At 36.0% G+C, this 25,103-nt stretch overlaps 1 protein-coding gene across 4 annotated transcripts in view; it reads left to right on the plus strand.

The window, feature by feature from the left end:
* The window catches only part of LOC131079533 (uncharacterized), an 82,384-nt gene extending 66,509 nt beyond the window's left edge, over window positions 1–15,875 (plus strand). For 3 of the 4 annotated variants that reach the window (XM_058017507.2, XM_058017516.2, XM_059216976.1), the window contains 6 exons: window positions 2,115–3,206; window positions 9,908–10,133; window positions 10,369–10,488; window positions 14,470–14,612; window positions 14,766–14,987; window positions 15,105–15,875. In XM_058017507.2, coding sequence (XP_057873490.2) covers window positions 2,115–3,206; window positions 9,908–10,133; window positions 10,369–10,488; window positions 14,470–14,612; window positions 14,766–14,891 — 1,707 coding nt within the window. In that variant the 3' untranslated portion in view covers window positions 14,892–14,987; window positions 15,105–15,875. Of the gene's footprint in view, window positions 1–2,114; window positions 3,207–9,907; window positions 10,134–10,368; window positions 10,489–14,469; window positions 14,613–14,765; window positions 15,002–15,104 lie in introns of all 4 variants that reach the window. The other variant, XM_058017524.2, reaches the window with a different exon arrangement.
* Window positions 15,876–25,103: the final 9,228 nt, after the last annotated feature.

The raw sequence follows: 25,103 nt of genomic DNA on the forward strand, positions 1-25,103 counted from the left end.
TGAACGAGTAAGTAAAAGGTGACTAGTATGAAAGTGAAAGGAGATGAAGAAAATCGTACTTTTCAAGTGGCAAAGCCACAACAAAACCATGTCTTAAACCTTGGCATGAGCATTACTGACTACTTGTGGTCAAAGAAAACATAAAGTAATTTCACATGGCACTGCCACCTCAAAACTGTGAGTAAGTAAATCAATTCAACATATATTCAATGCCTAGCTTGAGGATTTTAAAGTAAAAATCACTTGAAAAGATAGTGCCATCTTTTGACCAATTGGGTCGTATGAAAAATTAAGCATGGATTAAAAATTTGATGGCCTATTTAAACTTGTTTCCACTCATTCAAAATCACAAAACAATTCTTACTTCTGCCGTGTATGGCAGAAAGCTCCATTTTCTTGAAGTTGCAGGTAAATGTCTTATTTTGGCACCAAGGGATATTACTTGTCAAAGTTGCAGTGATGGTGAAGAAGATTTCGACATACTCAAGCTTAGCCTTAAAAATTCTTCCATTTTGTGCTTCCTTCATTTCAAAATCTCTTTTCAAAGTGCTGTTCTGTCAGTTAATTTCAAGTTTTTATACTTAAAAATCATGGACAACAAGAAGATGACCTTTTGAAGGAAGGAATTGCATGAAGGTGTCATAGAGCCTAAAATACTCTTATCAAACAGCTTATACCATGTTTGGGATATGATGCTGGTTCATACAAATATAATCAATTTGAAGATGGTGTTGGAATATCACATCTTAGTATAGTAATTGTAGGTTAGTAATAGTTAATAAATAAATAGAAGTTAGTAAAATTAATCCTAGTTTAGAAATAGAAGTTAAACGTTAGAAATAATTATGTTGGGAGTTATTTCTCGTAGGCAGTTGAATAAAGTAGCTGGGTGGTTGATGCATAGGAAAAATTATATGGCTTTAAGAAATTCCATTGAAGATAACATCACCAACTACTCAAAAATATGGAATCTTTGTTTTGAGATTATTGTAATGCTTGTCATCAGTATTGATTTTGAGAAGCATCGAACTGTTGTAACATTTATTTTCAGAACCTTTTTCAATTCATACCGAAAGAAATGCCTAGATTTTAGGAACGCAAAGGGATACCTCAGCAAGATTGAGATGACAATGGAAAAGCAACAACTTCAAAATGTGGACCTGTCATATGTTGCTTTGTATCTATCCTGAAGTTGAAACCCAAGAATGTATGTTGGTGTAAACAGGATGTTGTACCTAGCAAGTTCAACACCTAGGTCCTAATCCCACATGTTACTTAAGTTTACTTAGAGAACACATAGGATACTTCCCTCTTTTAGTTGATAGTTATCTCGTGTAAGTTGTTTCAAGTCATAAGATTAAGACACATGTCATTATGCCATTCTATGTTCACCTTGGTCTATATAACTAAGGGGTCCCCTTTGTAATCTCGTTTAAGTTGTTTTAATCTATCATTTGCATCCTTTGAGATCTTGGGTGGCTATAATCTCAGCCAATCTTGCATGGTATAGAGCATTCTACGCCAATTCTTACAATGTATTTTGATAGGTGTCAATCGTACATATCTCTATGCTGAATTACATAGTTGATTGCACGATGGAGTGTAAGTTCGCTGTACAAGACAAATAAATTAATTTTCACAAGCTGTATAAATTGCTTCATGGCAATTTCATCTTGTTTTAGTGTGCATTTTAGACCCTTCCAACATGATTTGAATCTTGCTTTTGCAAAATATATGCTCTTTTGGATATGGACTTTTACGTCCTTATCTGGATGAAAGGGATACTTTGATATAGCATTTCTATTCCATTTTATGTTGAAGAATGAATTTATAGGAATTCTTTACGATTTAAACTTTTCTTGTATTTCCTAACTAGTGGTTGGCACTCAAAAGGAAATTGTTGGTCCTTAAATGCAATTAATAACTTTTGCCTTAGAAAATATATTTTATTATAATAATATTTGAACTTTGGTCTGCCTTATTTTTCTCTATGTTTATTAATACAGATTCATGGTAAAGGCTTTTCATCCAATTATTATTCAAATATTATATATTGGTTATTTAACAGTTAAAAGACTAACACCTAATAGCCACACTTTCCATACTTTCTGCAGCTTTCAGAATATACTGAAGCTAGGGAGATGATAGAGTTTGATGTTGACACAGTTCATGATATGGAGGAGGTGCTGTCTGATTCTTTTGAGAATGGTGGAGCTGGATTTGTTTATGCTAATAGAGGCTCACCTTCACAGTCCCATATGTCTTACTGGAGCAGTGGCTCAAATATTTTAACTCCACAAGAGGATGGTTTATCTCAACAGGTAGAGCCCTCCCCAAAAATTGATGGGATTGAAGTTGTTGGTGCAAAACAAAAAAAGGGAGGAACTTCTATTGAAGAAAAACTGGTTGGTGTGAAGGAATATACAGTATACCAAATAAGAGTATGGAGTGGGATACATCAGTGGGAAATTGAAAGAAGATATCGTGATTTTATTCATCTTTATCATCAGCTAAAAGGGATGTTTGTTTCTCAAAATGATAGGCAACTGCCTTCCCCATGGGAAAATGTTGAAATAGAGTCTCGCAAAATATTTGGAATGGCTCCGAATCTGGTGGAAGAAAGAAGTACACTCATTCAAGAATGCTTATGGTCCCTGATTAAAGGGGGGTCTCCATTTGATACAGCGGCACCTCTGATTCATTTTCTACTACCAGAAAAAGCTTCCAATGATCCTGCCTTGGAAGCTAAGGAATCTGTAAATATGCAACACATTTTTGGGGAGAAAGTATCTAATTTTCAGTTTCGAATGTTTGACTTCTTATCACCTATGTCATACTCTGGAAAGATTGTAGGCGAAGACAAACAGAGAGACACAGAACCAAACTCATCATTTGGGAAGACTATAAGGCTTGTTGTACAAATTCACCCTTGCAAGCCTTTGAAACAATTACTTGAAGCTCAACACTACTTATGTGCAGGGTGTTACAAGAACTTAGATTTACCAAATGGCTTGATCCAAGGATTTGTGCAGAATCTTGTCTTGGGGAAGCCTCGACTTTGTGAATATACTGGTCAATTATTTTGCACTTCCTGCCATTCAAATGAAACTGCAGTACTGCCAGCTCGTGTTTTGCAACTCTGGGATTTTACCCCATGTCCGGTTTCTCAGTTAGCCAAAACATATCTTGACTCTATTTATGATCAGGTGACTTAAACCTTTTGGATTTAATTGATTATAAAGTGTTATAAAATACTGAGTAGAAGTGCTTGTAATATAGCATTAGAGTTCTTATATTATTTTCTTTTCCAGATTTCAAATTCTTTTGCTATTATGAACTTCACAGCACCATTTCCTCTCACTTTACTTCTGTATATACATGTATGTGTGAATACATATGTTAATATGTAAATATATGCATGTATATCTTTGCATCATGTATTGTGAAGGGTAAATATATTTAACCTTTCAAACAAAGACACTCATTTCCTGTTTTTTTTATTGTGAATTCATATCAAATTCCTAATTCACAGACTTCTACTTTCCTTGCCCATGTTTACGTATAAATTTGTTTGCCTCTGTATAAGTCTTAATGGAGCAAGTCAAAATTTTCACCAAGGGCCACTTGCCTGACCATCCATATTGGTTGTAACCATTCTCTCTACATGGATCATTAAATATTAGAAGTGTCCCTCCTCAAGGGCATAAAGTTCTTTGCTGGCCAAACATTATAGTATATAAATCCAGAGCAGTCTCTCTGTTTGCACACAGATGCATTTATTCATAAGGCCATAAGATAGCTCCATATTGAAGCATTTACGGTGACATTTTTCCAGTCTTATGAAGAAAAGAAATCAAGATAATTCTAGATATCCGCGTAAAATTAATTGTAGAGATTTTTCATTATTTGAGAATTCTGGTTTTGGTGATTCATTATAAAATGCTGATCGCCTAAATTAAATCCTTGGTGACTCAACAAAATTTTTACCATATTTCATGAGAGAATCATAATTATTTTGATGCTACTGTAATGAATTAATGTAAGAAATCAAATACGATCTTGATTATTCAGCTGCATGTCAACCAAATGAAGAGCTATATTACAGAAACATACGAGTCTCCTATAATTTTTATGTGGTGTCTTGTGAACATATCATAGATGTTTAGTTGTATCTTCTCCCTATCACAAGGGGTTATGGAGTATACATTTTGATATTGCTAAAACATATAGTTACCAGAAAACTCAATTATAGGAACATGGACCATGTCTCTGTCCCTGTACCTCAGTCTCTGTTCACTTCATCTATATATAATATAACCATATCCTTATTATATCCCTATTTTGATTGGTGTCTCTATCCCTATACAGTATCTGTAACCCAACACCTCCAGGTAACTTGATTATTAAAGCATGTAACAATGAGAAATTTGCATTTAATATTTTCTTACATCTAGAGTTACTTTCAGTAACCATCAAATAATAGATAAAATCATTTTCATTAAGTTGGAGTAAATCACATTAGTTGGCTACTTTGTAAGTGGTAACTATGTAGTGCAAATCACAAAAATAGCAATCACGTTATTATTAGGGATTGAATTTCTGATATATTAATGTCACCTACTGAAGGGTTAGATGTATTGAAATGAGAGATAATCTGCTGATGGGCGCCCATAGAATTGTAGGGAGCCCTCCCCCATAGAATTGTAGGGGATCAGCTTCCTAGAGTAACAATTATAGGTGCTAGCCCCCCTCCACTCGATAGTGGTTTCCTGAGGTGGGTGGGAGGACAAAAGGTGCGGATGTAGCATTTCCAGTTTTTGCTCTTGTAACTGCCCATAGAATAGTAGGGCACCTGTAGGTTTGCCAGATTTTGCACCTGTTGTTTGTCGAGATCAAGACCCAGTTTCTATTGATGGTCCATATCCAGATTCTGTAGATCTTTTCCTGAGAGAAATCAGATCAGATTTTCTTATGATCATGCAGATGATGGTTTTACATGCCTGGTTTTACTCATAGTGAAGAACCTTTCCATAGGAGGTAGGGAGAAATCTGCTAAGACTGAATTAGCATTGTGAGATATAATTAATTATTGTGGACAAGTAACTCAAGTCTAAGTGAATGGAACCAGCATGCATCATAAATAAGAGACTGAGAGACTAACGAGGGGGTGGGAAGATAGGATGTGGGTGTTAATTTTAATGTGAACCTATGAGATGGTTGCCTTTGTACATGGTTCTAGTCATAACTATCAGGATTTATTTTGACTTTGAAGTTTGAATCGAGTTTTTGGCAATTAAAAAATAAAATAGAGCAATTATGAGTCGAAATGCAAACTGAGAATCTACTAAAAGGGGCTCTAACCTAATGTGGACCTTTTCGAAGGCCTCTGTCCTTGGTCCTACATCTACTTAATGGAGTTTCTCCACACTCCCAAATCTTAATCGAGTTAGTTGAGTTTTAAAAATAAGAACAGAGTTGATTCCCTTTGCAGACTTGACTGGGTACGAGACTTAAGACAGACTATTCAATACCAGATTGCTGTGGGCATGTGATGTGTTATGTTACATATATAAGACCGCAGAGTGAAAAAAGGCATCTTTTAATCTTACATTACTGTAGAATGAGTGCTTATTTCCTGTAGCAGTAATTTTTACTGAAAAGGGCAATTGTCATCCTTCCAACCTTGGATTTTTGCAGGAAACCGTCGGATTTCTAGCCATTGAAAATACTGTTGCTGTAGCAATAATTTATAAGTTTGTATTTTAAGCATTTTCCTAAATTAATTTTGAGTTCTTTGAGTTCTACTCTTCAGCTTGATGTGTCCAAGTCAAGCTTGGGTATCATGTCATGGCCTTAATTCTAATTAAAAGAGGAGAGAAGCTGTAATTACTCCAGGGTCCAGATAACTTGTTTTATTTTTTATAGTCAATAGTTACTTGTATGTGCACAGCAGTTCAAGAAGGTGAAGATTGGGGCTGGAAGATATTTCTGACCCTAAATGCTGTCAAAGAGGGCAATTTTGTCCTTAAAAGTTGTGCTGGAGTCTAAGGGACATTTTCTTGGTGAAAGAACTTCTAATTTTGGTAAGATGCAACATTTTATTACATAATCAAAAATTCCTTTGATCAGCATCATGGTAATTGATCTTGCTTATTATTATTGCTGGCATTGGCATGTTGTGATGGTTAAGTTGTGGTGTTGTTGTTCTAGCCATCAAGGTTCAAACCCTGCTGGGGTGCTATTGTTGAATGTTTAAATAGGGATGAGGTCCCCTATTTGTGACCTCACCGGCTTATAGCTTTAGATTAAAAGCATTTACCCCTCTTTAAAAAAATTGATCTTGCTTATACATTTCTCTCCTCTAGTAGCTCCTTGTAATCTCCCCTCCTTAGGCAGTTCAGACTACAGCAGAGGTTGCCCCTATAATCTTTAGATTAAAAGCATTTACCCCTCTTTAAAAAAATTGATCTTGCTTATACATTTCTCTCCTCTAGTAGCTCCTTGTAATCTCCCCTCCTTAGGCAGTTCAGACTACAACAGAGGTTGCCCCTATAATCAGGAGGTTCCCGTAGGTCAGCAGAGTGGTTAGGGGACCCAACCGGGGTTAGTGAAGCTTTGCAGGGGGCTTTACAAACCTTTCCAAATATGCAGATGCAATCTCCTATTTTTTAGGAGGAGACTAGGAGATGGTCCAGGAGGCATTCTGAGTCATTCCAGATGGTTTGAGACAGTTTCCTAAATTTTAGGAAGGGGTCCTATTTTTTAAGAGGGGACTGGTAGTGGCCCTGCTATATTTAGACATCATCCTTGGACTTGCGGTAGCACTCAGTTTTCAATTTGGAGTTCAAGTGATGAATCCAGGTATAAATTTGAAATATTAAAGTTATTACTTTAATGTTTCATTTTAAATAAAATAATGTGATTTTAATAGAAAAATACTTTATAATATAATATTACATTAAGTGGCCTCCTCCATGGCACTCATCCCTAGGAGGCTTAATGTTGTTTTAAAAGGTGGTCATTTGATTAAGGAAGAATAAGACCCTTGAAGAGGTTCGAACCTCTTTAGAAAGGAAAATAAATTTATATAAACTTTATTAAAATAAAGGGAAAGCCCTAAAAGGGTCCGATTAGGGTTTGGATTCAATAAAAGAACATTTGGAGGCCTCATTTCACCATTCAATCATTCATTTTTACAACAGCAAATTGTATTGAGCTCTGGAGAAGAGTTTCAGAAGCAGATCAGACTTCTGGGAACGAAACCTCCCTGGAGATTGGAAGGCTGGACGAAACCCCAGCATTCCTTGAAGGGTAAATTCATTCAGAATTCACATTTGAGCAAAATTGATACCATTCTGCGGAGTTATCAGTGGATCAAACATCGGTAGAGGGCAGATTTGAGTAGCAGATTTTAGATCAGGCTATGATATGCATTGCAAATTCCAAAATCAGTCATTCCACAGCTAGCCATACTTTCTATACAAAGAAATACAACAAACTACAGCTGGGCGTTAGGGTTTGGAGCTGAATCAGACCCAGATCATTCTACAGTTAGAGGCAGATTTATACAGGTTTATGCTGATATGGCGCCTAGGGTTTGAAGGGAGATTACTGATTTGATATTTCAGTTCATAAGCATTGTTACCAGCACCTGGCCGCTGTATTTGGAGACAATTTCCAGTCATTTCCACAAGGGTTTCATACCAGAAATCCTCCTCCTCTGAATAACAATCCATGGTTGAAACTTGAAACTATCAACAACTGCCAATAATTATTGAACCCGTGCACCTAAAACTGTAAAGTCGGATCTGAAAATGGCATGGCCTATGAATAAATTGCAGGTTTAAATGAGATCAGACCACCTGAACTGAGCTCAGCAGGATTAAGTAGCTATGAATGATACTGGTACGACTCCTTGTGATATGCAATTTTTGTATTTTCCAATTAGCACAAACTGTCTGTAGATACAAATAATGATCTTCAAATCAGCTACAGCTTCCATCTAGGAGAAGTACAGTTGGTCAAACATACAATAGTATTGCTTCCAAGGTTAAGTTCCAATGGATGGTCAGTATAAACTATAATATTCAAATTAATATCAGTCCAAAGCTTCCAACAGTAGCAATAAATATTAACATTGTTCTTATGCTTTAGTAGCTTCTTCCATGACACAAGCCCCACTCCATGAGCTACACTCAGTAGCGATAAATAATATTATTTACTTCCTTAAGGTCACAGCATATTGCATGCATAAAATACACATGATTTCCTCCTTAAAAACTGCGACCACCTTGAAGTCCATGCATCCTTAACCAACTACTGGTTGACTATTGTCAGAGAATATTCCCCAGAGGGGAGTCAGAAGTCCTCAGTCACAACAAACATTTTGTAGGAAATACTCCTATTTGTAGGTCCTATAAGCTTCCGTTGGGCTTATCTTTTTTATTTAATCACTTTCCTGTTATTTACGGCAGCTCCTTTCAGGGCATTGACTTCGAGGAAGATAATATTAGCTTTCAAACAACTTGTGCTCCAATTTACATTACGTAAAACGCTGAAGGCAAAAAAACCAATACTTTAAGCAGTCAAAGTTAGACAAACCAAATCATTCTCCAAATTACAATTAACAAATAATAATGTAGCAGCTTCTAACCAAAGCAATGACAAATAATATCTAATATGGCCAGCAGAGTATGACAATTACTACGGCCAAAAATGTAAATATTAACCTCCTGTTTATGCATCAAAATTAATTGGAATCCCAATTGATGAACGTTCAAATTTGAAGCTCACTAAAAATGCCAAACTAATATTTTCAGAAAAACCCCAAGCAAACCAAAATATTGGAAACTAGAAAATGACAACCAACTTTTGATCTTTAGCACAATCTTCTGAGACTCCTAAAGTAATATTTCTACACAACTGCAATCTTTGTATGGAATCGCCTATACCAGATATGAGAGTTTCATCCCCAAATCTAATCCAAAAATCAAGAGAGTTTTGGTCCTCCAACCAAAAGATGAACACAAATGATCAATCTTCAAGAGCAGGAGCGTTTGCTATTTTAGCCCTCCACAAGAATTTCTAGAATTTCTTTTTCTTTTTAATTTAACATTTCAATTACCCCCTTTGGCCTAGTGAGATCAAATTAGGCCCATTTTTTAAAACATTTTATAATATCAATTTTTGGTACTTTATAATCTAATAATAAAATAAAAGTTGCCTTTTTATAAAATTGAAGCTACTTTTTTAGACAATTTAAGTTAAATTATTAAATTATTTCCTTTGTCCGAAAAAGGGGACATGACATTGTTTCAAATATAAAAAGAAAGGATTGCTTGGTAAATTCGCTGATGTGCCTTATTCAAGTTGTGGGATACCTATTGTCTATTCTCAAAGCTGCATCAATAAAATATTTGCCTTTTTCTATGGTAGCATATTGAGCATTGAATTGGCTACTTGATGGTTCTTCATATTCTACCTTGATATTGATTTGTTGATTTTACTTTCCACAATATGCTTTAATTTGGATCCTCTTTGGATGATGAAAACCTTATAGGCTTATAGTAGTAGTGATTATTAAAAGGCATAGATGCCCCTCCAACTAATTATGTTCTTTAGTATATATTCATTTTTTGCAAAGCCAATTTTTCCCATGATTTTCACAAGGAACCGTTTATTGCCCATCTAGTCTTTAGATTGAATTAGTAATCAATAGTTGGATGCTTCTTGATGCAAAAATTTAAAAATTGTGCATGTACCCATGCCTTTTTTTTAATTAAATTTTATTGTTCATGTTTCTATCACATCTTTGTTTGGTTTTAAATATTTTTTTGTCAACGTGCTTTCAAGACTTTAAAGTTGTGAATTGGTTCTTTTTATTGATATCAAACTCTTATGTTTTCAGCCAATGCTGTGTGTTAGAGCTATTAATCCTCACATATTTTCAAAGGTGCCTATTTTAGAGCAAACTCTGGAGATGCGCATGAAATTGAGCAAAATGTTTGCTCTTATACGTTGCCCTGCACAGGAATCTATACAACAAAGTCTAGGATCACGCAGCTATCTTCTTGAGAGTAGTGACTTTTTCAGTCTACACGATCTTGTGGACCTTTCAAAAAGTCCATTTTCTGGTGAGTGACCACTTCAACCAGTCCTGTTGTTCCCTTTTTTAAGATGAATAATTTAGAAATGGTAGTTAATTAGGAAATGAGGCAGCCAAATATTTTTATATGTTTTACCTTGGTTAAAATTTTCTTAAAGGCTACTTATGACCTATTTCAATGCATTGCACTAACATCTTCAAGATTTCAAATTAGATCAACATTCTGATATTATGAAATGATGGACTCTAAACATTTTGTACAGGGGTTGGACATGCTGTTGAATTTCTAAAAGCTTTGGGAGATAATGTGAGAGCTTCCATATACCCTTCAACATCGATTCCTTCTTGCAACTCGAAATTGAATAGCCTTGATGAAGAGCCAGGTTGTAGGCCTCTTGCTTATTTTTCCTTGTTACTGAAGGCACAAAAATGGTTTCTTGTTCTAACCATTGTTATTCATTGTTTAAAGTGGTTGTCAATGATTCATCAGTATGTTTCTTTGATGTATTTCTCAGATTGCACATTTTTTTGATGTTTTAGTTAAACTTTCATTCCATTTCTTTCTGCATCCCCAAACACAAGCTCTCCTTAGGACGACCCTGCCCAGGGAAGTGATTGAAATATTGACAAATAGGCTTAAAAACACGAACCAAAAAAATCAGACAGGTAGATTTGTATATTGCCAAATAAAGTTGACAAATTTTGTGTCTCCTTGATTTGTAAAAAACATAAAAAACCCAGAATGTGACCAAGGAAATGGATATGGATACCATTAAAATTACCTAAGGAAGAAAGAGTTTTCTTGATGACTAACTGCTCTAAGAAAATGAAAAACCTTATTTACCTTATCACTATCGTAGGCTGGGCAAGTAAACTAACACCTCACTGAATCAGTTCTATATTATTTCCACCATTAATTTATTATCTTTTACATACTATCACAAGGAAAGGGCCTTAAAATTTGTTAGAGCAAGAGCACCAAGAAACAAAGGTTTCGAGAAAAGGGTTCACAAGATAGAACATTCTTTGAATTTTACAGTAGTTACACACAGAATGATTATATTTTAAGTGCCAAAGGACAGAAGCATGTATTTAATTCAAAATGATTGTTGGTAAATAGTAAAACATAGATTTCTTTGACAAGGGAAATGGTTGGATAAGTGTCCCAAAATTTCATGTTAATGTAAGCTAGTACAATATTTAGTAACAAAATTCTAGCCATTATAAATAAATTTATCAACTTTTATGCATGGGAGTCAACAAGGGATTATTGTTATAAAGCTCAAATGCTAGCACATCTTAAGTATACTCTTCAACATCTTAAATATAACAGAGTATACTCAAACGACCTTGTCACCAACTTCCAATTACCAACAACATTAACCTATTTGGAACCTGTTCAATATTATTGATGATCATCTATGGTTTATGAATATAAGAATAGTAGCATGATTATAGGGCATTTCAACACGAGAGATAGTCCCTCATCTCCGAAGGAGAAATGAATTCAGAAAGTTGAAATCCATTGGTTTTAATCATCTAGAGGATTCCTTGAAAGTTGAAACTTATAGGACCCTTTTGGTAAGGATGAGTCTACAATACTTAGTCAATTGAAAGACATCCTCAGCAGATCAATATTATACTAGATAGAGGGTATATTGTAGCAATCGTTGTATCAGAAATGCAAACATCCTCGAATCAAGTTAACTCTAAAGACAAGAATCCATGGTCTTATATATATATCAATTCTTCTAATCCCTTAATTGGTCATACTTTTCTCAGCAAGGGTTGCAATCATGCATTTTCGGTGCCTACCATCAAAATCAGCATTGTAGGGTTAGGTGACTGAAAAATTTAATCAGAAACTTGAGTATGGCATGATTCTGATTCTATGCCCTGTAATGAACATCTTTTGAAAACTTGGTTGTCAACTAAAAGGAACAAAGTCTAAATCATTCGAGTGCCTCTCCACCTACAAGATGAAAACTAAAATGAATACCTTGCTTGAAAATCTTTCAAAAAATGTGAATTGCTATAGTTTATCTTATACCTTATAGACCAACTCTAGATGGCGATTGCTGCTCTTTTTCAAGTAACAAAGATAAGTCTCTAGCAATCCTCACGGATAATGCATTAGGCACTAGTTTACCCTGGGCGAAGATGATGTCCATATTCAACAAGCTTCTTTAATCTATTTGATTAAGACAACCAGAACAACGCATGTCATAAATTATAAAACAATGGTCATACAGTAACAAGTATGAAGTGGCAGTTTATGGGTATGTCAGGTTTAGCACAATACTTTGGGGGACTCCTAATTCATGAATGTTAATATTTAGGATAAAGTGTAATAATTGTGGGGCAGAAAAATCTACATAGTTCCCCATTAGATTACCCCTGTTGTGACACTTTTTGGATTTTAATCTACCACATATTGACTTAATCGGTTGTTCTAACCTAACTACTAGGTTTACTAACAATGAAAACTGAACAGCATAAAACATAGGTCAGAGCATAAAAACAAGAACATAGTCAATACCAATGAAATGCTGAAAACAAAATTTACCCTTGGCTGGCTAGTTGGCTCATTGCCAAATTATATAGCAATATGGAATTGTGAGAATTGTATATACTTAGAAATAATGAGCTGGAGATACATTTTTCGCCTACTATTTTAGAGTTTTATTGTGTCTAATAATCATAGCAAGCCAATGGGTGAGATCATCCTGCAAAATGATAAGAAAGAACTCTATGAAAACTTTTCATCAATGGAATTAAGCATGGCAGTCTCCAGAAATGTGATTTTTCACAAAGAATAAGCCTATAAGATTTGGTAATTTTGAACTATAAGTATGAGGCTATGTGTCTAAAACACAAGAGGAAAATGTTAAAATACCTCACTCCTTTACGTTGTGTTCATCATAACTGAAGGTCTGACTACGGGTGAAAGAATTGGAAGCACTTGTAAAATCATCCAATCTGGGTGAGCATATTTTGGGTTCAATCCTAAATTTGACATTCATTCGTAATTCAATCCAAAACACCCAAAACCTATATATAGTCGAGACAGTTTGTATTAAGACAGCTCAACTCTGTACATAAACTGTTTGCTTTCTGAAACTAAGAGAATCCAAGAAATTTTTCTTAAGCACATTGGACATTTTTTGCTTTTTCTTTTATCTTGTCCTCTGGATTTAGATACACTGAAAGTGCTGGTGTTTTTATTTTCTTTGCCACATTTATAATTTCTCAGTCAAGAAACAGCTAGAGTAACATTCTTGGTACTTACAACCTAAGTCACAGGATACGGCGATTTTCATGGATGAGGTTTGAATTTAATTGAATTTCAAACTTCTATAAAAAAAATCGAATTTAATCGAATTTCCTCTATAAAGCACTGCTATCCGCCTCTAAACACAACTCAGCTGGTCGTGGGTATTCTTTGTATATGCTTTGTATCTATTGGGTCATGGGTGTCTGCAACTGCTGGGTCGCCCTCGGATTTTCTCCAACAAGGGTTGCTATTTTGATAATTTATTATTAGTATACATATATTTAAAAATAAACAAAATTATAGACGGCGAATTTTATCTGAATTTTTTTTCGAATTTTTCCCTTGTCGAATTTCATCCAAATTTCATGGCTGTCGAGTTCGAACCTTGTGACTTATCTTACAACAACATAATGGAAAACACTGAAGGTTATTTGAGTAGCTGGTTCACATATACCAATACCGAGTCTCTGTAGATTTGTAGGTAAGCATTTAAGTAATTTCTTTTGGCAAGTGCAAAACTAAACATTTAGAAAATAAAAATACTCTAAATGTTCCAGGAAACGGATGAGTGGTGGACATGCTATTTTCAATGCAAAAAAATGAGGGGTAGAAATTATATGGGGATAAAGAAGATTTTAAATAGATGAATGATAGCTTTTGGTTTTAACTGTATATTTTTCAATCAGAAGCTCTCATACATCTACTTCATGGACTATGGAAAACACATGCCAAATTTTTTAAAATAACCACAAAAAAGGTACATAGGATACCAGTATCAAAAGGGAGGTATTTTAATTAAATAGTGTATGTAGAGTGGGTATCAAAAACATAACTTCAAAGGGTAGAAATGAAATTAGGCATGTTATTTCATTGTTTTATTAAGTGAATCCCCCAAGGTATCCATTCATTATGCATTCTTTGAGTTGTGCTAGCATGTTTTTTCGTTAGAGTTGAATGTGTTATTTTATAGTTAATACTAAGCATATTAATTCAAAATCAGTCTCCAGTTGTAAGCTTAAGCATGTTTGCATATGTACGAGTCTATAGAGTAATCAGCATGTTGACTGACCGGTGAAACTGCTTACTGTAGCTCTCCCAATTCTAATGGAGGATGTGTTGAAAAAAATGCATATACATATCACACAGCTTTGTTCCATATGTTATTCAGAGGGAAAGCCATGTGGTGCTGGCTTAAGGTGTCTGATTCCTTCTAGCCATGTATTTCCTTTTCAGGTTTGAAAAAATTGTGTTATAAAGTATTTTCAACTTTGAGATTTGATTCATATCTACTGAAATGAACTCTTGCATCATTCAATATTTGTTGCAATATAAATAAGGGCCGTTTAAATGTCACTAGAGTTTGATGATTCTTCTTGTGCTGAACAGGAGGAAGATGTGATACGTTGTCATTCATGTGGGCTGTTGTATCACCAATTCTGTTTTGAAAACCTCAGTAGCTGTTCATGCAGATGTACTGATCATTTGGGCAAAGAACTTGCATTCAGAGGATAATTTAACATCATGTCTGATGCCATTTCAGAAAGAAGATTCATTAAATAATACTATCCACCCAAATCTATAGTGTCCGAGTCCAGAGAAATTACAAAGGTTTTAATATGAAGGCAATATCAAGTTTCCTGTATCATAAATGTTATGAATATGAATGTTTCTATCTGGTATTTCACAAAGCTAAATTTGACCAATGAAAAATTGCTCTTTTATCAGGTACAATCTTGTACTAAACATAAGGAGTTTGAAAAGTTGAATCTATGGATACATAAACCTTCCAGCCTGCTGTGATAGTTACTGTTACATTATGAAACTATCCAACACTATGTGTTGGAACTTGGAAGGTGATTGAGGGCCACTGAAATTGTATAGCATTGTCTAGGAATTTGAAGAGAGGAATATGAATGGATGCTTAAAACTTCCAGCCAGCTGTAATATGTACACTATGAAATTATCCAACTCCATGTGTTGGAAGGGTTTTAAGGGCCACTGAAATTGCATGACATCATCCAGGAGTTTGAAAGATTGATTGGCCATAGATTTTCAAAAACAGAAGTAACACTCTGTGCTAAAACTCCACTGTTTGAAGATCATTCAGAATGAAATTTGAAAATTTCAATTACAATAAGTAATGGTGGCTGCAATTTGGTGAAACGCACCAGTGGGAAGATCATTTGTAATGTGCTTTGATAGTTTCAATTATAAGTAATGTTGGCTTGTACTTACTTGCTGGTATTAATGAAAGCAATGCTTTCTCGTTATAGATCAACACAGTGCTCAATGTTGTTTTCAGAATATCCAACCCTTACCACTAACGGAAACAAAGAGTTACATTAATCAAACAACGAAACGGAAATTGGTTCTTGTCATAAGACCAATTCAAAGTTCAATTTATCTTTCAATTATTAAATTATTTCCCATAAATAAGGCCCTGTCTGTGGAAGTAGAGGATGGAATACAATTGTTCTATTTATATTAAAAAATAAAGATTTCTCTTACAGTAGACGTTAAAATTGCTTCGATTTGTTTCCATGATATCGTCCCACAAAGAGTAATTGTATAACAGGCTATTGCAAGGCCTTATGTAAATCAAAGTATTTATGGTATGGTGTAAAGTGCTTTTGGTTTCTGCCATATGTATTTTTTGCATCGACATTTCAGATCACTCTGTGATCCAACATCTCTAAGTAATTTTATAATAGGCAATTGCAAGGCCTCATGTAAATTAAACTATTTATTTTATAGTGTAGAGTGCTTATAGATTCAATTGGATGTATTTTTGCATCGATGTTTCGGATCATACTCACTGATGCAAAAATACATAGATGAATCTAGAAGCACTCTGCAGCAGGGTGTTGGATCACTGGGTGTGATCCAAAATGTCAATGCAAAAATATGCAATTGGATGTTATATAATTGAGTGTTATCCATAATGTCAACACAAAGTTACATAGTTGAATTTAGAAGCACTTCAAACCAGGATGTTGGACCATTGGCTGTGATTTGAAGCATCAATGCAAAAATACACAATTGGATGTTAGATAATTGAGTGTGGTCCATAACATCAATACAAAAATACATTATTGGATGTTAGATAATTGAGTGAGATGCATAGAATCAATGCAAAGTTAAACAGTTGAATTTAGAAGTACTTTACACCAGGTGTGATTTGTAATGTTGATACAAAAATACACAGTTAAATCTAGGAGCATTCTATACCAGAATGTTGAAACATTGACACAAGAATGCACCCAATCAAATACAGAAGTACTCTACACTAAACTAATGAACTGGAGAACTCGTGCTTACTATCTACCGTATCTCCATGATGCAAACTTCAATATTATAAGCTACCTCGAAATTGATATTGTATATAAACAAGGAGGTGGTACTGTTTTAATTAAAAAATATACAACTCTATTTATATGTAGTCCTCAAGTAGTTCGTTCAAATCGATATCTAATTCATCACAAACCATATCCAGTCGTATGATTTCCGCGGACTAGTGCTTAAATTATTTGTAGATTTATGCCTACAAAAACATGCTCATAGAGCGGCTATAGAGCACGAATATACAGAAGTTAACATGTAAGGATCAAAAGAAACAATGACAAAGCACACACACAACTAAACATACAAGATCTGCTTTAATGGGTCCAACGGGCTCCAGCAAGTAATCATAAGGCTATGGCATACAACCAAAAATCCATCATCCTTCTTCTGCATCAATAAGCCCCGTTCTTTGATATGTTATGCTTATTGTATGTTAGATACAAAAACTGACTAACTGATCTTGTATGCTGGATGCAAACTGAACCAACTTCCAAGTTGGACACTTGGTTTTAATTTTCCAACTCTCTGTGCCTCTTTGTGTCAAAGACTAAAATCCGCAATTTGAAAAATTCTCCGGTTCAATGGGATCCCATGTGTATATGACCGTTGCAGAAGCACACAGTATTAGCTGTAAACTACGATGAAAGCTCAGGGAGCTCCTCTTTTGCTCAGGCTAATGACCCGGATTGAGTATCTTAGAAGCAGGTGAGCTTCACAGGGTCAAAATGCAAATTAAAGATGTGAGACGAATTTATAAACCATCTTCTCATTTTGTAACTTTATGACTAGATGAACTTTATTTCAAAGTTTAACTGGCGCTTCCTCATGTTCATGTATTTTCCTCTGCCCTAAGGAAGGTAGCAATGTCAGAGATGAGGTTGTTGGGACGTGTCTATTCAGGTTCTAAAATGGTAAATGGCAGTACGGATTGACTAACACATCAATCCGTTTTACACCGTCGATTTTGTAATAAACGGTTGTGATTGACTAACACGTTACGAAAGATCTGTTTTGGAGCCAGAATAGCTTTGACCAGATTGTTAGGTCAATAAATATAATTGCACATGATCTTTAGAATCTGGCCTTAGGTACAACAGAACAAGACTTTTAAGAATTCAATTTAATGCATAAGACATTGGAAAAGTAGCGTGGCTAACAATAAGACCAATGGGTGCAAAAGTTAGCAGCAAAAATTTAAAAAATGCCATTGAACATTTCTAGTATTATAAAGTAAAACTCCTCATAACTACAATTATTAATAGAAAATCGATTGCAATGCTATTAAGGTTTGTAGTAAAGTTTTAGTTTTTTTTCACAATAAAATAATCTAATTTTATAATTATAGTTGTAATTATATAATAAATGGAAATTTATTTTTTAAAAGGTATTTTAGAAGGGGTTATTATAATAATCTCTAATTTTTTGCAATTGTTTTGGTTCTAGGAGAGTAGATGTTGAGTTAAAATGGGAGAGTTAAATGTACAAACACAAAATGATAGTCAAACTTAAACAAGACATACACATTCAAGTTAGAGAAAAAATGAAAGTTAGAATGATAATATAAATGCAAAAAATAAGAATATTATATCTCCATTTGATCTGTGTTGTCTTTTAGATGCTAGAAGGATTACAATTTGGGTGTTCTTTGCTTACATGTTACACTTTTTAATAGCATGTTAGTATTATGAATGATGGATTTAAATGTCCTTTGGTAAGCCTTTTAAATAGACTTTCCATGTTGGACATGGAGGGCTTGTGTTAGGATGAAATGGAGGGCTAGGATTGCTTGATCAATGGATGGGATTTCTTTAAAATGTATGATGAAAGAAGATGTAAGTGGGTATAAATGGAAGTGATATGTGGAGAGTGGAGAATGAGAGATGAAATAGATAGTCAATATTCCTTCATTTTGCATGCTCACACTTGTGTGAGCAAGGAGTGAGGCAAATGGTTTGATGAAACATGTGAAGATAGAGGATCCATATTTGCTCTTGGATTAGAGGAGGCCAAGGTTTTTTGGCTTTTAGTGGTATTAGGTGGAATTTTAAATTTGAAGAAAATATTAAAGACCGATTAATTAGCCCAATAAAATAAAGGCTACAAAAGCATTGTTGGATGGTTTTCTCATAAGACCTCTGAAGCTACTGCATTGTAGCATGTGTTGGAAAAATGAGGTAAACTGAGAACTGATGCAGAGACAGAGAAACTAGGTAGAATTCCCAATCCCAACACATTCACTCAACTTGCTCCAATTGATCAATCAACAAGATCTTACTTCCACAAATCAACCTTACAACAAACTCACAACATCGATCGTGGACATCACTCAATACTAGACAACATACCTCTACCTATAGCCCTTACTCACACTAGGCCATATGCACTCAAAAGATCAAACACCAACAAGAAAGCATAGACCCAAACCACCTTCATAGCATGTCATTTCACATCCCTCTTGACATGTTACATGCATTGGAAGTGGTCTACAAACTTCCTAATATCCTTGTTCTTCACAAAGGCTTCACAATCCTTGTAGTCCTAGTTTTTAATTCTTTGGGGAATAACTCACAAACTTCCCAAACCACTTGACAACCAAATTGAAGATTTGAGTACCCTTTTGGGCCCTCTATAAATTATGTCAGACTTAGGTGGGAGACCTTGGACCAGATGTACATAATACTACCTGACCTAATTGGTCAAGAGCCCTATTAGGCCTGTTTTACAAAGCAACCCCTCTAGAATAGACTCACAGAAACTTCAAAACCATTTGGAAACTCAGAAAATGTGTCAAAACCAAGGATTCCATAAGAATTTTGGGCCTGCACTCAACTGGTTTCCCTCAAACCAATCTATCCCTCTTCAATTGCTTGCCATTACACAATGCCAAGCATTTCAGTGCACTTTTTTATCTCCTTCACTCACGGCCACCTCTATCAACCCTACCATGCTATGATACACCTGTTGGCCCAACATCCCCTCGATTTTGAGGAATTTTTCACTCTTGTGAATGTTTGGAACCAACCATGTCTTATGAAACCCTCGATAGGGTTTTCTCAGAACCCAGAACTGAAGAAAATCAATCCCCTGGCTCCAAACTTTGTTTCAACCACTTGGAGATGTTAGATATAACACTATTTCAAACCTCCAAACACATTAGATGCCTTCACCAATAGGAAACAATAATGAAACAAAAAGAATACACAGATAGACACAAATTCCTGCAACAAAGATGACTTCTCATTCATCAAATCTTCATCAATCATACAAGTTCGGCCTCAGAGGCTTTTATATGCATCATCCAACGTCTCCCAACATCCACAACTTAAATTTGAACCATAGGACTATTGGAGACCAACTAACCACAAAAGTTGTTAAGTTGACAACAAAAGTTGTCATGACAATTTGACAACAATGTACAACTTTGCACTCTTGGCCTTACAACCGACCAAACCAACACAAAACCATTACATAGGAGTCAAATATGACCACATAACACAAATAACATCTTTGAGGACTTATCTTGGTCCTTTTGAACAAGTGTGACCAAGGTTGACCCCTAGATCCTATTACATGACTAGATAAACAAGATGGCTATAAAGCCTTACACACATGATATTGTTTCACTTGGATCTTAAGATCCTTATTACATGCAAAAAAAGAAAGATTAAATTGTTCATGGATTGGACTCCTTATGTCCACTTGGTGCCCCTACACCATACTCCTCGGGTGAACTTTTCTCAAGTCCTCTTGAGAAGAGATCTTCAAGTTTGCATCCAAACTTCAGAATATCATGCTCATACAACCATGTTGTATTTACCTCTGGCAAACTATGTCACTTGACCAAATACTACTTGTAAACCTGATTCCTAGTCCTTTTCACCACTTTGGTATCTAAGATCTTTTCAAGCTTCAAAGGTGGCTTGGATGGAAGATCCTTGAGCCACTCATCACCTTCTATTGTTGTTTCACCTATCACAATACCTGCAATGAAATCATTCTTGCAAAGAGTCAGTACCTGCATTGGAGCCAAAAGCCTTAAGGATCATGCATGGTCCTATCTTCCTAATCATCAACTTAGTGTGTCTACCCTTTGGTAGCCTCTCCTTTTTCAAATGCACCCATACCATATCACCAACTTGAAAGTGTACTTCCCTTCTCTTTTTATTTGTTTGTTCCTTGTACTTGTCTGCAGTCTTTTGTAATTTTGTCTTAACCTACTCATGTACATATTTGATTGCCTCAACAAAGTTCTCACCTTGTTTACTATAGATGACCTCCTTGGGTAACTCTCTCAACTCCAAAACACTCCTTGGATTCATGCCATAGATAATTTGGATAGGACTTTTCGTTGTGCTTCTATTCACTAAGTCATTGTAGGCAATTTTTGTTTGTGGAAGGATCGAATCCCAAGATTGACCATGAGGTTTTGTGAGACACCTCAATAGGTTTCCTAATGACCTGTTAACCACTTCAGTCTGCCCATCTATTTGGGGGTGGTAGGCAAAAGTGAAAGACAAATTTGTTCCCAACTTCTTCCAAAGAGTCCTCCAAAAATGACCTACAAATTTGACATCTCTATCAGACACAATGCTTAAGGGAAGTCCATGAATCCTTACCACTTCTTTGAAGAAGATCCCTGCAATGTGAGAAGCATCATTGGTACTCTTACAAGGCAAGAAATGAGCCATTTTACTAAATCTGTCCATAACAACAAAAGCATTGTCATATCCCTGCTTGGTTCTAGGCAACCCCATTACAAAGTCCATGCTTATGCTCTCCCATGATCTATTGGGTATAGGTAGGGGTTGGTAAAGTCCTGCATTTGTGGCCACTCCTTTAGCCTTTTGACATACAACACAACATTCCACAAACCTTCTGACATCAGATTGCATTTTGGGCAAGAAGTAGTGTCTCCTCACGTGCTCCAAGGTTTTATCTAACCCAAAGTGACCACTCATACTCCCACTATGCTTTTCCTTGATGATATTATCCCTCATTGAACACTTAGGGATACACAACTGACCACCCTTGAACAACAATCCATCTTGAATCAAAAACTCAGAATACTCAACATGGTATGTATTTGCAAAGCCAAAACATACCTTATAAATCTCTTTGAAGTCATCATCATCTTCGTACATTACCTTTAGGGAATCAATCCCCACACTTTGCAACTGCACCTCCTGCACTGTCAACACTCGTCTACTGAGAGAATCTGTAACCTTGTTGGCAACCCATTTATTGTGCTTTAGGGTGAATGTATAAGCTTGGATGGATTCCACCCACTTCATATGTTTGTGGCTAAGATTCTCCCGACTGTTGAGAAAACTCAAGGTCTAGTTATCCATGTAGACAACAAATTCTTTTGGCAACAAATAATGTTGCCACTTCTTGAGTGCTTGGACAAAATCATACATCTCAAGATCATAAGAGGAATAATTCCTCTTGGCCTCATTCAATTTTTCACTGAAGAAGGCTATTGGTTTGCCTTCCTGACTGAGAACTACAACCATGGCCATATGGCTTGCATCACATTCAATTTGGAAAACTTTATCAAAATCAGGCAAGGTTAGGACAGGTTGTTGTGACACCTTCCTCTTTAATGCTTCAAAAGCTTCATAAGCAGCCTTGGTCCATGTAAACTTACACTTTTGTCCACCTTTGATAGTTTCCAACATAGGAGCACAAATTTGGCTAAAATTTCTTATGAACTTCCTATAGAAAGTGGTTAAACCATGAAAACTTCTTACCTCACCCATTTTTCTTGGAGTAGGCCAACTCAATATGGATTCAACTTTGGATGGATCCATCTTGATTCTTCCTTAGGAGATGACAAAACCAAGATATACCAACTCCTACTTTATGAATACACATTTCTCCAAATTGATCAACAACTTCTCCTTGTGCAAGGTCTCCAAAACCATTCTGACTTGCTTCAAGTGTTCCTCTTTGGTCTTACTAAAGATGAGTATATAATCTAAGTAAATTGCCACAAATACCCCAATTTAATGCTTGAGTACTTCATTCATGAGCCTCATAAAGGTACTAGGGGTATTGGTTAGTCCAAATGGCATAACCATCCACTCATATAACCCCTCATTGGTTTTAAAAGGAGTTTTCCACTCACCCCCCTCTCTTATTCTTATTTGATGGTAACCACTTTTTAGGTCTATCTTGGTGAAGTAGAAAGCTCCCCCCAAATAATCCATCAAGTCTTCTATCTTAGGCATAGGGAATCTATACCTAATAGTGATCTTATTTATGACCCTAGAGTCTGTACACAACCTCCATGTCCCATCCTTCTTGGGTGCTAAGAAAGTGGGTACTGCACATGGGCTTAGACTTTCCCTAATCTATCCCTTGTTCATCAACTCTTGGATTTGGTTGGCAATCTCTACATTTTGTGAGGGAATCATCTTATATGTTGCCTTATTAGGCAGGGTAGCCCCAAGGATGAAGTCTATGTGGTGGCTAATGTCTCTGATAGGTGGGAGGGAGTTAGGCATATCCTCCTGCAAAAGTCCATCAAACTGTTGCAATATTTTTTGTATCTCCTTTGGGATCTCTTTCCCCTTTTTGTCTACTGCATCTTTAGGCTTCAAGACCAATGCAAAGCCTAGTTTCTCATTCTTCAATGTCTACAACATTTCCTTCCCTCCCACTATCATCACCTTTGATTCATCTTCTTTACCATTTTTACTATCCAGATTAGGGTGTAAGGTGAATTTCTTACCATCTTTTGTGATGACATAGGTGTTCCTTTTCCCATCATGTTGGGCCTTCACATCATACTACCAAGGACGCCCAAGAAGCAAATGACAAGCATCCATGGTCGCAATGTCACAAAGAATCTCATCCTTGTATCCCCCAATGAAGAAATCAACCCAAGCTTGCTCATCAACTAGGGTCTGTTGTCCCTTAGTCAGCGATGAAACTTTATATGGATAAGGATGATGAATCCTTCTCAAATGTAACTTGTCTACCATTTCTAAAGACACTAGGTTATCTATTGCACTAGAATCCACAATCACTTGACATACCTTACCTCTGGATTTACATGTAGTCCTAAAGATGGTCTTCCTTTGTGGGGGTTATTGAGGAATTGGTGCCTTTAGAAATGTCCTCCTCATCATTAGTGATGCAGTCAAGGTAGGGAGACCAAGTCAAGGACAACCCAACCTTTCATCTTAACACATACACCATGCAAGATATACCAGTAAATGGTAACAGAACAAAAACAAGAACAACCTATAACAACACAAAACACATAACTGGTAAACAACTTGAATAAATCTTATTACAGTCTAAAGGATTACACATGCCACATGTTGAAATGTAGTCAAGGATATAAATAATGCTTACAACACAATTATAGGATCCATAGATCATCCTCATAACAGATCGACTTTCGGAAGCAGTCTGTCGATTCTACCCTAATTTGGACCTCAGCCTTTCGGCCTCAGTCCAACCAGATCAAAATCATGCCAGATCTACATCTTTGCTCAATCTCATAACTATATCTTCTATCTTCTAACTTATATCTCCACAAATGATTCACCAACTCCCATTTATACCGTCTACAAATAATTACAACTCAATCAAGTCAACCCAAAGACCAACCAGTTCATGAAACGTGCAATGGTAACATGTCGGCTCAAATCACTAAGAACAAACACAAAACATAAAATGATGCACAGACCTCCAGGAATACCGACCAAGGTCCAAAGCAACATCTCCAATGATCCACAAGTCATGGAGGTCAACCGCAACCTGATCCAACTCACTGCCAGACTAACTGGTAAGAACATATCAACCAGGCCAATACCAGAATCGATAACTCATCGGGAACAAAGCCAAATGCCATGAAACTCGAACACGAAAAAGACCACAAACACAAGGGAATAAACCCAAAACCGCAACACTAAACACTCAAACTAGAAGAAATTCCACACTCTCAAGTAATTCTACTGAAAAATTACCCGACCGGTAAGAACTAGACCGGTGCTCCTGCATCAAACTCTCGGGGTTAATTGAAAAGTGAGTCCCATCACTTGATCCGGTTTGGAGATCGGTTAGTGGGTACTTGTAACTACCTCAGGGGGTTCAACGATCTATCTATAGCTTCTGATTGCCTCTCTACGATGATCTACCGGTCCAAACTACAACCTTCCTCAATCGATGATCGGTTCAAGTCTCCACCCACTAACTGCCTCAAGCTCAAGCTCTAGGATCGGCGGTCTACCTGCAAACCTTGCTCTACCTCACATTTAGCAATCTGAACAAGTCCATAAGTTGCCTCAATTTTCTCTCCAACCAACTGGTGCACAAACAACACTATGTCCAACAACAGGTTCACAAACTAGCTCTGATACCATTTGATGC

Source organism: Cryptomeria japonica, chromosome 1, assembly GCF_030272615.1.
Source record: "Cryptomeria japonica chromosome 1, Sugi_1.0, whole genome shotgun sequence".
In the NCBI taxonomy this organism is placed as follows: domain Eukaryota; kingdom Viridiplantae; phylum Streptophyta; class Pinopsida; order Cupressales; family Cupressaceae; genus Cryptomeria; species Cryptomeria japonica.